General features: G+C 36.6%; 1 protein-coding gene across 2 annotated transcripts in view; it reads left to right on the top strand.

The window, feature by feature from the left end:
• Positions 1–13,778, top strand: part of Arf6 (ADP-ribosylation factor 6) — a 54,308-nt gene that overhangs the window by 35,082 nt on the left and 5,448 nt on the right. For both annotated transcript variants that reach the window (XM_083131994.1, XM_083131996.1), the window contains 3 exons: positions 6,254–6,360; positions 8,001–8,104; positions 9,743–9,941. In XM_083131994.1, the coding sequence (XP_082988120.1) occupies positions 6,279–6,360; positions 8,001–8,104; positions 9,743–9,941 (385 nt within the window). In that variant the 5' untranslated portion in view covers positions 6,254–6,278. The remainder of the gene's footprint in view (positions 1–6,253; positions 6,361–8,000; positions 8,105–9,742; positions 9,942–13,778) is intronic.

Below are 13,778 nucleotides of genomic sequence, written 5' to 3'. Positions count from 1 at the left end.
GTGCCATTGGAAGGGGTAATTTTTAAAATTGTGACACCAGTTTTGAAACAAAATTATGCATCGTACATCAAAGTACACATGCCTTGTAGAGGATAAGGTAAATAATAGACGGAGCACGAAAATCATGAATTGTTAAAGAAAATCGAATCACATTTGGCCTCCCCGATGGCGCAGTGGTAGCGTCGTCGCCTTGTAATCAAGGGGTCCCGGGTTCGATTCCCGGTGGAGGCACATAGTGGTTCGGATCCCACTTTAAACTGTAGGTCCGGTCCCGATTGGCCTTACTGTGCGTAGGGTGGACTTAAAACAACAAATCAATTCAATCGAATCACATTTGTGGTGACGACAGCAGCGGAAGCTATGGATCAAGTTCGAGAGGAAAATGTTGCGTTTTGCACCGGAATGTCTGTAATAAATCAGAGGCACTCACGTAAATTTTATACTTTCCCTAAGGACGTCAAATTAAAGAACAAATGGATCATTAACTCGCTGTTACAACTACATTCGTGAGCATGATTTGACTCGAAGGAATTCTCGGCACGTTCAACTAATTTGAGTTCCTCAGCAAAAACAAAACGTCCTTATGGAATGGAACTTTATTATGCTTTATCGATCCATAAAGCACAAATCAAACTGATACAAAATAAATTATGGTACATAACTACCAAATTGATTAAAATACTAATATGTATCAAAATATACGTAAAATAATTTTAATAAAGGTGCAGAGAGAACAATGAAAATTTATAGATTCACGGGTAGCTTCCCATATCATGTTAGCGTACAGTACACGCGTACGTTACCACAAAAATGGCTCGATTTTCTTTAAAAATTGCGTGATTTTGTTACTCCATTTATTCTTTATCTTATCCTCAGTAAAGTATGTGTAATATTTCGACGTGTTCTCCGAAATCCCCCTTTTTAACATTGACGATGATATTGACGATGCTCGTTACTATTTGTTCCATAGCTGCTGTCGCCCTTGTGATTGAGAATCCAATGCTATCGCATAGGGATGCACCGTTTGACGGGTTTTGTTTGGAGTTGTCTTCTCGTGACGTCACCACTTTATAATCTATCCCTGGAATCTGTGGAGTAACGCTGCTGATAGCGGCAGAGAAGGGGGGAGGTGGAATCATGTGGGCGGGGCGTAGCAGTACACGCTGCTGTGAAGTCTGGTAACAGCAGTCGTTTTCCCCTCAACGCAATCCCGTTCCCTCTCGCGTGTTCATTGGTAGAGCCATCCCTCGCCACTACTTGTGCAGAGACTTGTTTTCGCTTGCTCCAGAGATACCCGGGACAGAGTATAGTAGTACTTACTAGTTGCTGGCTCAACCGCCTTTTTTTTCTTTTTTTTAGCGAAAATACTCTAGGAGAAAGCGATCTCTGGCTATTATTGGTTTGATTTTTGTTATTTAGAGTCGCTTTCTGCCACTTCTGGCTAATCGCGACGACGCGGATGAGTGATGTGATGACATTGATGAAAGGACATTCACAAAGGAATGTCGTAGCATGCTGTGCTAACCACTCTGCCAGGGAGGTCGGCAACAATTATTAGGCAAATAAAAGAGGAAATTATACAGATCGCTGGCCCGACTGGCAGCTGACCTACTTTGTCAACCAATTGTCTTTGGGGGTGTGTACCTCGATGAGTGTCAGCAACTTCAGTTGCGAAGTTGAAGTTGTAGGGGTAACATCGCTTTCCCGTTACAACGTTGCCAAACGTACGTCTGTTTTTGTCACTTGTTTGGGTGTTTTGTGTACTATTTTTCCGTGCTTTGTGTACTATTGTACAACTTTTATCTAGTAATGGCGCTGATCAACTCTCCACCCTCCCCGTTTTACAGTAGGTTTGGCAACATTGTGTATCAGACTCTCATTTGTTTCGTCCCGCCAGGAACTTTTGGTGCCTTGTGATTTGAAAATGACCGATATTAGTCGAAGATAATTCATCTGATGTCGATCAACTGTTTGCTGATTCATTTTTTTCCAGCCGCCAGCTGGAAATGCGAGCGGTATAGTTGTTCCTTAGATGTTGCTTGCAGGTTTAGATAGGGAGGAAATACTGTCTCTCCATCATGATAAACAGTGGACAGGCTTGATAATATGAGAGGGTCTTAGTCTTTAGCTTTACCTAGAAGAAACTAGATTTGGCAAATGGTGTGGAGGTTTTTATTCATTATATATTCGTAATGGTGTGAAGGTTTTTATTCATTATATTTTCGTAATGGTGTGGAGGTTTTTATTCATTATATTTTCGTAATGGTGTGGAGGTTTTTATTCATTATATTTTCGTAATGGTGTGGAGGTTTTTATGCATTATATTTTCCATTATATTTTCCGTGAAAACTAATAACACATTTTGTGCGACCTTCCCTTAACTTTTGAAGACCTTCTAAAAATAATATCTTTGGTTTCTCTTGAAACCATACATTTACAGCCTGGATGGTCTCAGCAATAGTGTCAAAGCGAGTACCCTTCAGGTGTTTGAAATTTGGGAAGAGCGGGCAATCGTAAGGGGCTAAATCTGGTGAATATGGCACATAGTGCACAGGCACATATCTAGAAATGTATTTCGAGGGTGTCCGAACCTGATGTCTCGGTAATAATGAAAATATGTAAATAATAAGTATATTATTATTAAATGAATAGTTAAAAAGATGGTATGAAAATAGATTTAATTGCATGTATTCATTATCTAGTTTAACATGTAGTTAAGATCGCCAAAATTAGTATAAAAATCTGTCCTGTGAAGGAAATTAATAATAGATAAATAATTTAATATTTAATGAATAACAAAAGAGGTTGTTAGATTCATGAAAAGTAAAGTTCCTGCTTGATATTTTGAACATATTTATATAGGTAGTGGCATGCATATATCATCTTTGGTACTGTCATTCAAAGCCATATGGTCCCAATATAATCCTTGCCCTTCCAATAAGTTTGGCGAAAATAAATAACCCTCGATTATGCAACAAATGCTAAACAAGCATATTTTGATTATTTAATTTTTGTAATTGGTAAGTCTTTTGGGGTCCTTGATTTGGTCCAGCATTTTGAACCCTAGGTGAGCCGATTTCTGCATTTTGACAGTGGCCTGGTGTGGTGATGCGTTACCTGGAGAAAGATGACTCGTCTAGAAACTTTTTACATCCTGTTGACACCAGTTTCTACTTCAGCTGATCGAGAAGTGATGTATATTATTCACATGTTATATTGTAGCCCTTCTTGAGGTAGTTAACCAACCGCACAACACCCATGTCCCAGAAGACAGTGGCAATAATTTTGGTACCTGATTTCTGTGCCCCACACTGATTTGGGCATGGTGAACCACTGTGCCTCAACACACGACCATATTTCTGTCTGGATTATACCAATATATGCAGACCAATTGGATCACGAAGCAATCACCATTCTGCTGAAAAACTGCTTTGGAAATGATCAGCTGTGCATCTGTATGTCTGCATTGAGAAGTTTCAGGATCAACTTCACGGAAAGCTTCCTCATGTCAAGGTGGTCGTGAATAATTACACCAACTCTTTCATGGGAGATGTCCAGGGTCTCAGCTATCAGTTCAGCAGAAATTCTTCTATTCTCCAAGATTATTTCATGCACAGCTTCCACTGTGCTGAAATGACGGGTCCAAAATTTGGTAATCCAGATCTTCATGGTGGCAGAGCAAGGGCTACAATCCCCCAATGCTTGTACCATATCCTCATGAATTTGCCTTGCAGACTTGCTTTGTAGGAAGATATATTTGATCACTGCTCTGTTGTCGTTTCCACTAAAACTTTCCAGAATTTGCACCATTGTCAGTTCACACTTACACAAGGCAAAGATATAATTATGTTAGAAGGCTCATATTTTGTCACAAGAAACTACAGGGATGAAGGTTCATTACAACCTACAATTTGTTCATATCAAAACAGGAGGCACAAAAGCTAATGACTTCTCAGCACCCCCATCATACATACTTTATTTTTCCAGGGGGATGTAATCTTGAACCTCATCAAAGGTCTCGTATTACCTCATGCTAAATGAGACCATATTCATTTTCTTTCCATGATATTGGTTTCAACCATGGCAAGAGAGATGAATATCATAAACTTTTCCACACCTGTACAGTTTAAATGGTCATTTTGTTACTTAATTTACCTTTACACTTCCTAAAAACGACTTTACACTGTGATGGAAAATTGTTGAACCTCTGGTCTGTTGTGACGTTGGAGATTAGCAAAATCAAAGAAAAAAACTGCTTTGGGGTGTTCATTTAAAAAATCCAGGGAATATTCCACATGAAATCAACTGTTATGTAAATTCTACTTCACTGTCACTGCTCTTGATGATATTCGGCGATCTTATTGATATCATTAGCAAAATGAAGAAGCCCAAGTTAGAGGTAATATGTCAAATTTTTGTCCCAAAATGAGCAAACTACATTTATTACAATTGCATTGTAAGCTAGAGATCTGCAGAGTGCCTCAAACTTTTTTAAATAATAGTCGTCACATAATATTCAGCACAAAAGGGTTTGTAACACATCGTAATCAAAATCCTGTTGTTTTTTTTTCTCAAGAATACTTAAAAATTTTGAAAAATCTTTGATTGATCATTTATTAAACTAGTCATTTTGACATGTTTTGCTGAAAATTGCATCACACACATTTTACCTGTACGCTAGGTGTATGTTGTTACTTAGCTGCCTTATTTTCCAACTCTGACATGTCTTCTCGTGGTTGAACATTGAGTAAGACTGTTAAATTCAGTGGAGGACAGTGTAACTAAAATGTTCCTAGTTAACTGGAAGTACTCTCATTTAATATTAGTAATGGACTTGTGAAAAGTTTTTATAAACAATACATTTGATATAAGTGATATTCAGAGCCCGGAAGTTTGGCAAAATGCCTCTTTTTATCTACTGCATATATTGATAAAAATTTTCCGGATATACGTTTCTTATGTTGTTTCGAATGTTTTGGAAGCCTTTTCATTTTGCCTATTTTGCCTATTTGGGACCCCACTGCCTATTTTTAATTATAATGCCTTTTTATGCCTTTTTCAATGAAATTTGACATTTTTTTAAAAAAATGTGTATATAAATTATTTTTCTCCCAAAAAACGTTGTTGGCATTTATTTTTCTTCCGTTTATTATGTGAATAATTTTCGCCTTATTTAAGTAATATTGAACTCACGCATGTTTCAACATTGCTGAAGGAGAAAAGTGTGAGAAAAAAGTATTTCATGCTGAGTCAGGATATTGCCTTTCGGTTAACATTTCTTGTGCATGATTGACTGCTGAAGTGGACAGGTTGATTTCGAACACAAAGAAAATATTTCTGAAATCTCCCTCTCGAACCCGAAAATTTCAGGAAGTTGCGATTGAGCTTAGTTTACCTCAGCAACCAGTCTTGACGAGATAGGGAACCTGGATATCAGCAGCTATATATTATGGTAACAACCTTAAAAAAATCAGTGAGGTGATCGATGCTCTTCCAGAAAATGAAGCGGCTTCAATTTGTGAAGTGAAAAAACTCCTGTGCTATTCAAGTTTACTTTTGCACATTATGGTGCATTGCCAGAGACAATTACAATTATAGCATCCATGAAAATCTTCGAGGAATCTATGCAGCAGATGATGGAAGTGCCAGGAGAAAAGGGGTCAGCTGTTGCAGAAAAGTGCTAACGGGTAGTGAGTGCAAATGAGGACTTGAAACAATTAAAAACAATTTGTGATATTCTAAAAGGTGAAAATGCTGTTACCAAAATAAGTCCAGCTACATTAGCTTGTTATATGTATGCTCCAATAACTTCTGTCGAAGTAGAAAGATCATTTTCTATTATGAAAAACATTCTCTTTGACAGACGACTATCAATGAATGTTGAGAACTTAAAAAGCACCTTGTAGTTATGTGCAATCAAGACGGAGAAAATTGAAATGCTATTCTCAATTTAGATTTTAACATTTTGCCAGAAATTATAGATAAAAGTAAGCAACTTCTAAATGTGCCTTTTTTCGGTTTATTTTGCCTTTTTTTATTTTTAGTGCCTATTTACCACATTATAAATGCCTTTTTGCCTGCCTATTTTAACGAAAATAAATGCCTGAACTTCCGGGCTCTAGTGATATGTTATTTTTCTAACATTTTATGTTTACTTGCATCTTTCTGGTTTAAAATGGCTTCTGCTGTAATGGAAGTTTCATGAAATAAATAAATGTCATGTTTGGTTAATATGATTTTTTTTTCTTTGCAGGTGGTGAGAGTTTTAGCAAAACAAGATGGGCAAATTATTGTCAAAAATTTTTGGAAATAAGGAGATGAGGATACTAATGCTAGGATTAGACGCAGCAGGGAAAACAAGTATCCTTTCCATTCAGTGCTTTTTCTTGTCTTCTTTTTTCAGTAGGGAGTGAATATTCCTAGTACAATCATTGTTGCAGTGGTATTATAACATAGTTCCTGTGAAAAACAATCTGAAAATGTATTCATTTTGATATAAAAATATCAGTTATGAACAAACTATTTGTAATGAAGTAATATGTGCTGAAATTCTGTAGTAAGAAATGTGAATATAGTGTTCACTTTTGCCAAATTCACTTTTTTGTTAATGCAGCAATTCCATCACTTACTGTAATCTCATTGTGCAATGAGACGGGCAGTTTATTATTATTTATTAGCACACTATATGCATAAAAGTTATGTAAATATTTAGATGGACATTTAGTTGTACATGGAAACAAAATCCAGCTTATTTTGGTTGCAATTATAGAAAATAAGTTATGTAGTACTTTGAAAATGTTGATAGAAGGCAGAATTTCAGGTCTGTTGTATTGTATTATTCTTGTTTGGGATTTTGAAATGTTTGAACTTTCCTTCCTACACCATTTTTTTATCTGCTAGTAACCACTAGAGAATATAGGTATATATTATATTATATATAATACATTATAATTTATATTAAGCAAGTCTGTACCGTTTTACCATCATATTCAATCCCACCTATGTGATTTGCAATATGCTGGAATGGGAGTCGCTGGATTTGTTTGTTCAATTATGTAATTTTATAATGTGAAAGTTGTGAGACTGGTTTTATTAAGAGTTGTATTAGAGTGTATATGTCATTATGAACATATATTGTGTATATATTCTTGGAATGAAGCTAATTACCATAGAGAAACAACCTCAGGGTGGATACTCACCTGGAATTCAATTCTGCGTGAATTTTTCTCCATAGACTTGAAAAATTGTAATTTTTATTAATCCAAATCACATTGAATTTATACATGTTCAGATGCAATTTCTTCACAGTTTATCTTTTTTTATCGAGGATGAAAAATAAAGCTGCTTGGAAAATAAATCAGAATTCTCTCAATCCGTTTACTTTGCAGAACAATCTATCTGGCAGATGGAAGATTATAGCAAGATAAGATATCTTGAAGTTGATTAGTTAAATTTGAGTTTAAAATTCTTATGCAATTAACTTTATTTCGAACATTAGTATATCTTGTAACATTTGTGAGTTGTGTTTGTAGATGTATTTGGAGTCTGAGTATGTGAAATGGCAAACATAAACTCTGCACCTTAAATTAAATATTTTAAATACATATACCCTTTAATTGAATTACATTTTTTGGATACCTTGGAATCGCACAGACCCTTTATATTGTTAATTGTGTGTGTGGGTGGGTGGTAAGAGGCAGTAATACATAAGGTTGAAATAGAGAAAGCATCTGCTTGGATCATTGAATTTTTGGAAAGTTTGCCTTGAAAACTAGGAATTATATTTGAATTTTATCGTGGTCCTAGAGTGGCCACACTGAATCTATTGGGTTGGATTTTTTTTTTAGTTTACATAAATCTGTGCACAATTCCATTGTTTTCTATTGTGTAACTTTCATAGCGAGAGACAAAACATCCAGAAAATCTTGTCATTTCAAATTTAGGTAATCTAATGTTTATATTTGTAACTAAAGGGAAATTTTCCTTAACTTTGTTTCCAGCTATATTGTACAAACTCAAATTAGGTCAGTCAGTAACAACAATACCCACTGTAGGATTTAATGTAGAAACAGTTACCTATAAGAATGTTAAATTTAATGTTTGGGTAAGTAAAGTTGATTTAATTTTAAATTAGGTAAAGATTAGTGATTACATGAGTGTGTTTTTTCCCCTTGAACAAGTCTTTTGACAGGTAGGGGACAAATAGGTGAAAGTTATTCACCCAAGCTGTAGTGCACGTATTACTGCATTGTACCCCCTCATAAAGGGTTACAGAACTCCCTAAATCCTTTAATCTGAATTGTATCCCTTTCAAACAATTTGACAGGCATAACGTTCATGGAATCTCTTTTTGATTGCTAAATGCAATAACTTTATTTTGGTTACATTTTCTCCCTATCTGAAATAATTCAAACCTCTATGAACCTATTGTATTGATCTGCTGTGGCTTAGTGGCTGAGCACGTTAAGGGGTTGACTTTCTTGCCACTGAATTTCTGGATTCGAATCCCAGTCTGACATGGGTGTCACTCATGACTGACACTTCCTCTAATCATCACTCAATCATCATCGTCGCAGTCAGCCAAAAGTGGCAGAAAAGCAACAACAAATAATGAAAATGCAAATTCCCTTGTCCTGTGCTCTCCAAAAACTTGAGAAACTAAAAATGTTTAAAATGAATGCAAAATGATGGAGTGAAGCCTAGAGCTTATCTGTTCCTGAATTGTACATACAATTTTACTGTACTACATTTTTTTATCGTGAGCTATATGGTCTGTCCTAAAATGGAACACACACTCCCTAAATCAAAAACATTCCTGTACTATTGCACCCATGGGATAAATTAGGGAACTGCATTTCAGCATGACTGACTGCATGCAGCACAAGATACAGGCCAATCTACTCGAAGTGGGATTCCATTGAGCATACCACATGCAATTTTTAAAGTACATTTATCTCGTACATTTAAACAACCCCAACAAATTTTACCTAAGGAAGAGGCTACATGGAATCTCATAATACCCTAAATGACCAAAATAGATTAGTATATGTTCTAGCTGTTAAATTTAATGTTGTAGACTTGGAACATATGTTCAAAAAACATCCTTATTGCTTCAGTAAAGTGTGTTACTGATGGTTCATCTTCAAAATTATGCCCTCTTCATAAATAACCAGTTTCTGATAATTATCAGAAATTTGATTTTTAAGTGGTTTCCTAGAAATTAATAAATCCATTTGAGCAGTGTCAGGGAGGGGGAACACAAGAACCTTTCACACCCCTTCCTCATGAAAATAAAATTCATATGTATTTTATATGGGTCAGGGAAAAATCCTAACTTTATTCTGGAAAAGTCCAGTAGTATCATTGTGGGTTCTATGTAGCCACCATGAAAATTGACTTACGTACATGCTCTTAGTCGTATGAGTTCCTTCAGAGAAAAATGCTTATTCATTTCGGAGATAATCTTCGTCATCTTTATGTTTGTATGTGTAGTTAAAACTGGCTTCAAATGAATAATGTTAAATGTTTGCAGATTTGTGCTACTGTGTATGATGCAGGTTACTATGCATAACTTGAATTCTTTTTTGAGCTCAAAATTATTGGCGAGAGGGGTGTTTACTTCATAATGTACATGATTGAGACAATGATGCCAGTGTTAGTTGTATGTGTAGAGAAGTCCTTGAATAATTATTTTTGGTCTTTTATGTTTGTATGTTCTTATTATTTTTCTCCATAATTTTAGGATGTTGGAGGACAAGATAAGATCCGCCCATTGTGGAGACATTATTACACTGGCACACAGGGACTCATATTTGTAGTAGACTGTGCTGATAGGGATAGAATTGATGAAGCCAGGCAAGAGTTGCATAGGATAATAAATGACAGAGAAATGAGGGATGCAATAATTTTGATATTTGCTAATAAGCAAGACCTACCAGATGGTAAGTTGATGCCATGCAATTAATCTTTAGATGTACAAATGTGTAATGGTTCGTTCCTTGTTTATTTTATGAAAAATAAGTGGATTTGAGATACTCCCATTTTTGGGGGTATGCCATTTTTTCCCTCATCCTGGAAATGAGTGTTCCTTCATCAGTTTCATCTAACCAGAGCTACAAATTTTAATTTTGGTGAACTGTTGTGCAGGTATATGGAAGAAAATAATCTAGTTCTATAAATTTCCAAATTTGCTGTAAATGTACATTCAAAATATTTCTGCTGAAGAAGTATAATTGATATTGATACATAAACTACTGTATGCAGTGAAGTACACTAGACTCTCGCTAATCCGGCCCTCAATAGTCTGCCCTCTCAGTAGTCCGACCCACATCCAGCCTGTAGTCACTCAAGCAGAAATGACCTGCACAACAATGAATTATCATGTTCAACAATGTTGTTAGTTAAAAATGTTAAACAATGCTATACATACGTACAGTATTTGAAATTGTGACTTTCTTACAGTAAAGTTCAGTACATACTATGGCTTCTAAAAGGAAACCCGTAAAGTACAGCCTGCATAGTCCCTATGTGTTTAAACTACATAGTAGTACGTAATTTCAGACCCCCTCAATAATCCGGCACTTCCGCGAATCCAGCACCCATATGTGCAAGGAATGGCCGGATTAGCGAGAGTCTAGTGTACTTACATAGTTCTCTGAATTTTAGTAACAGTGGTTGTGCATTAGCATGCAATGTTAATTGGACATTATCCCTTGTGTAGTGGTTTTCTACATACATACATACATATATATATATATATATATATATACACACACACACACACACACACACACACACACACACACACACACACACACACACACACACACACACACACACACACACACACACACACACACACACACACACACACACACACACACACACACACACACACACACACACACACACACACACACACACACACACACACACACACACACACACACACACACACACACACACACACACACACACACACACACACACACACACACACACACACACACACACACACACACACACACACACACACACACACACACACACACACACACACACACACACACACACACACACACACACACACACACACACACACACACACACACACACACACACACACACACACACACACACACACACACACACTAACATGTCGTTTTCAGGGGTCCTGGGTTTGAATCCTGGCCTGGGCATGGATGTTTGTGAGTGTGTGTTCATCATATCATCACCCAACCCCATCTTCGCAAATTAGTCAAAAGTGGCACAAAAAGCAAAGTAAAATAAAGCAAATCAATAACAATAATATGTCATTTCTAGAGAGCACCTCTTCTCTGTCTTCAGGTGAAATTTCTTCTGCTGGTGCAGAGAATCAAACCTACGTGATTTTCAGTGATCATAATGCTACATTTTAAAAGTAGCTTCGCTACAGCTACAGCTACTCTTCCAAAATGTACTTCGCTACAGCTACATTTACCAAAAAGTAGCTCGCTACACTACTCTTGTTTGCTACTCCCTACTTTTGCTCTACTTCTGAATGAAACAACCATATACGAGATATCGTAGATATTCGAAAGAAGTCACTACTAGTATGATAGTTGTACTTTTACTGGAAAATAGATTGTTATTTATTTTCATGAATCGTGTCATTCGAGAATTTTGATAGCAGTGTTACTTCTGTTACTTATTTTTATTATAGTGTTTGAGAATAACTTACCTATGCAGGTTTGATACCCGGTGGAGGCACATATTGGTTCGGATCCCACTTTAAACTGTAGGTCCAGTCCCGATTAGCATTGCTGTGAATAAAGCAGACGTAAAACACCAACTCGATCAATCAATCAATAACATACCTATGTAAGTGGTATATCAATTCAAATTTGACATATGAATGTTGCAATTATGGTGTTACCCAAATTAATGATAATAATTAAACACAAATAAAATTTGATAGGCTTATTTATGTTTATAATCAACATATTTTTCTTGAGAATAAACATTTCATTTTTAATAGACTGATATGAAGACAGTATTTTGAACGAAAAATATATCTTGCAGACTCTTTAAAGGTCTATAATTGTCATGAACATGATGGATAAACAGATATTCTGAATAAGTAGATAATTACCATGTTTATCGAAATTAAGTACAAGATTTTGTGCAAAAGGGGAATAACATTATAAATGTGATATTTATCTCCTAGGCCCTTAAACATAATGCTGGGGGGGGGGGGGGTACTGGAGGATGCGTCTATGGCATAAATGAGAAAGAGGTGGAGTGCTGTTGGGACTCCTTCCCTGAAGAGACAGTGGAAATGTGTCACCTTGTAAACAGTCCTTTGTCACTTCAGAGGGTCCCAAGTTCGATACCTCGCTGAGGTACATAGTGGTTCGGACCAGTCCCAATTAACTTATCTGTGCATACAGTGTAGGAGAATGGGATCCTCCTGCTACTCATTCACCATTCTTAGTCATTATCACAATTAGCCAAAATCGGCAGCAATTTTCTAGGTAAGAGAATTACTAAATAAACCATTCATCCTCATTGTCATGATTAGCAAAATTCCAGAACAGCAACATAATAGTAGGGAAAATACATATATTTGGAAACTGTATATTAACTTAAGAAAATTGTAGTTTCTGCAGGAAAGTCAATTACTCGTACGAACTTTTTACAATAGACTATCATAAAATATATTGAGGAAACTGACATGTGAACCAGTGTATTCTAAACGTATTGTAATTTTAAAATTAGTGAACAATTCCAGAAAGTGTGTTCTATCCTTCTTGTGACAATAATTTCTTGCTGGTGGGATACTATGACAATGATCAATGCTGTTAACATACTGAGCCATTGATTGCTGGCACAATTGTTTTGTCATTGTAGCGGAAAATGGATCGCTTGTTTCTGCACTGCAAGTTGTATTTGACAGTAATTAACCCTAGAACACTACCGTACGTAAAATTTACGTATGCTTCGTGCTCAATTCCCTCCCCTACCTCCCACATGGTACACACCTACCCCTCCGCCTGTGGTATTCCTTGGGCATTCTGTCAGGTGCGTGGCAGCACTGAGGTAAGGAGGGTGGAAGCAGTGAACATCTTAGTTTGTGCGTTATGTGGGACTCTGTACGTCAATAATACGTAGCGATAGTAACAGAAGAAAAATCTTGCATGTAATTTTGACGTGCATGTAGTAATAACGACATTTGTATTCACATAAGATTTGCGTGAATTTTTCTATAATATGACCAACATCACAGCGATCAATGGATACATTATTCACACTCACAACTTCTACAATAATCAGGGCAACTCAGAAAAGAGACCATTCTCACGAATTCAGTTCATGCTTCACCTCCGTGAGAAATTGACCAAGATCTGGCAGTAGCAAAGGCTAATAAATCTGGGACTGTCACAGGAGTTTAGAAAGTCAATTTTGAATGTACTGGGGAAGGAAGAGACAAGTACAGTAGCAGCCACGTCACAAAGGAAAAGAAAGTATTGCAGTTTATGCAACTACAAGAAAAGGAGGATGACAACTACGTACTGCTCCTGTGGGAAGCCAATTTGTGGAACACTACCGTACGTAAAATTTACATATGCTTTGTGCTCAAATCCCTCCCCTACCTCCCACCTCGCACCCACTCACCCCTCTGCCTAGCAGTGCCTCAAGTTGTCTGTCGGACATAAGGCAGCACTGTGGTAAGGAAGGTGCAAGCGCTGATCGTCTTGATTTGGTTTGTTATGTTGTGCACTATATGTCAATTTTACGTA

The sequence above is a fragment of the Lepisma saccharinum genome, chromosome 1 (genome assembly GCF_977018435.1).
Source record: "Lepisma saccharinum chromosome 1, izLepSacc3.1, whole genome shotgun sequence".
Taxonomy (NCBI): Eukaryota; Metazoa; Arthropoda; class Insecta; order Zygentoma; family Lepismatidae; genus Lepisma; species Lepisma saccharinum.
Note: the sequence above shows the minus strand (reverse complement) of the source record. Positions and strands in the feature narration are given on the sequence as shown.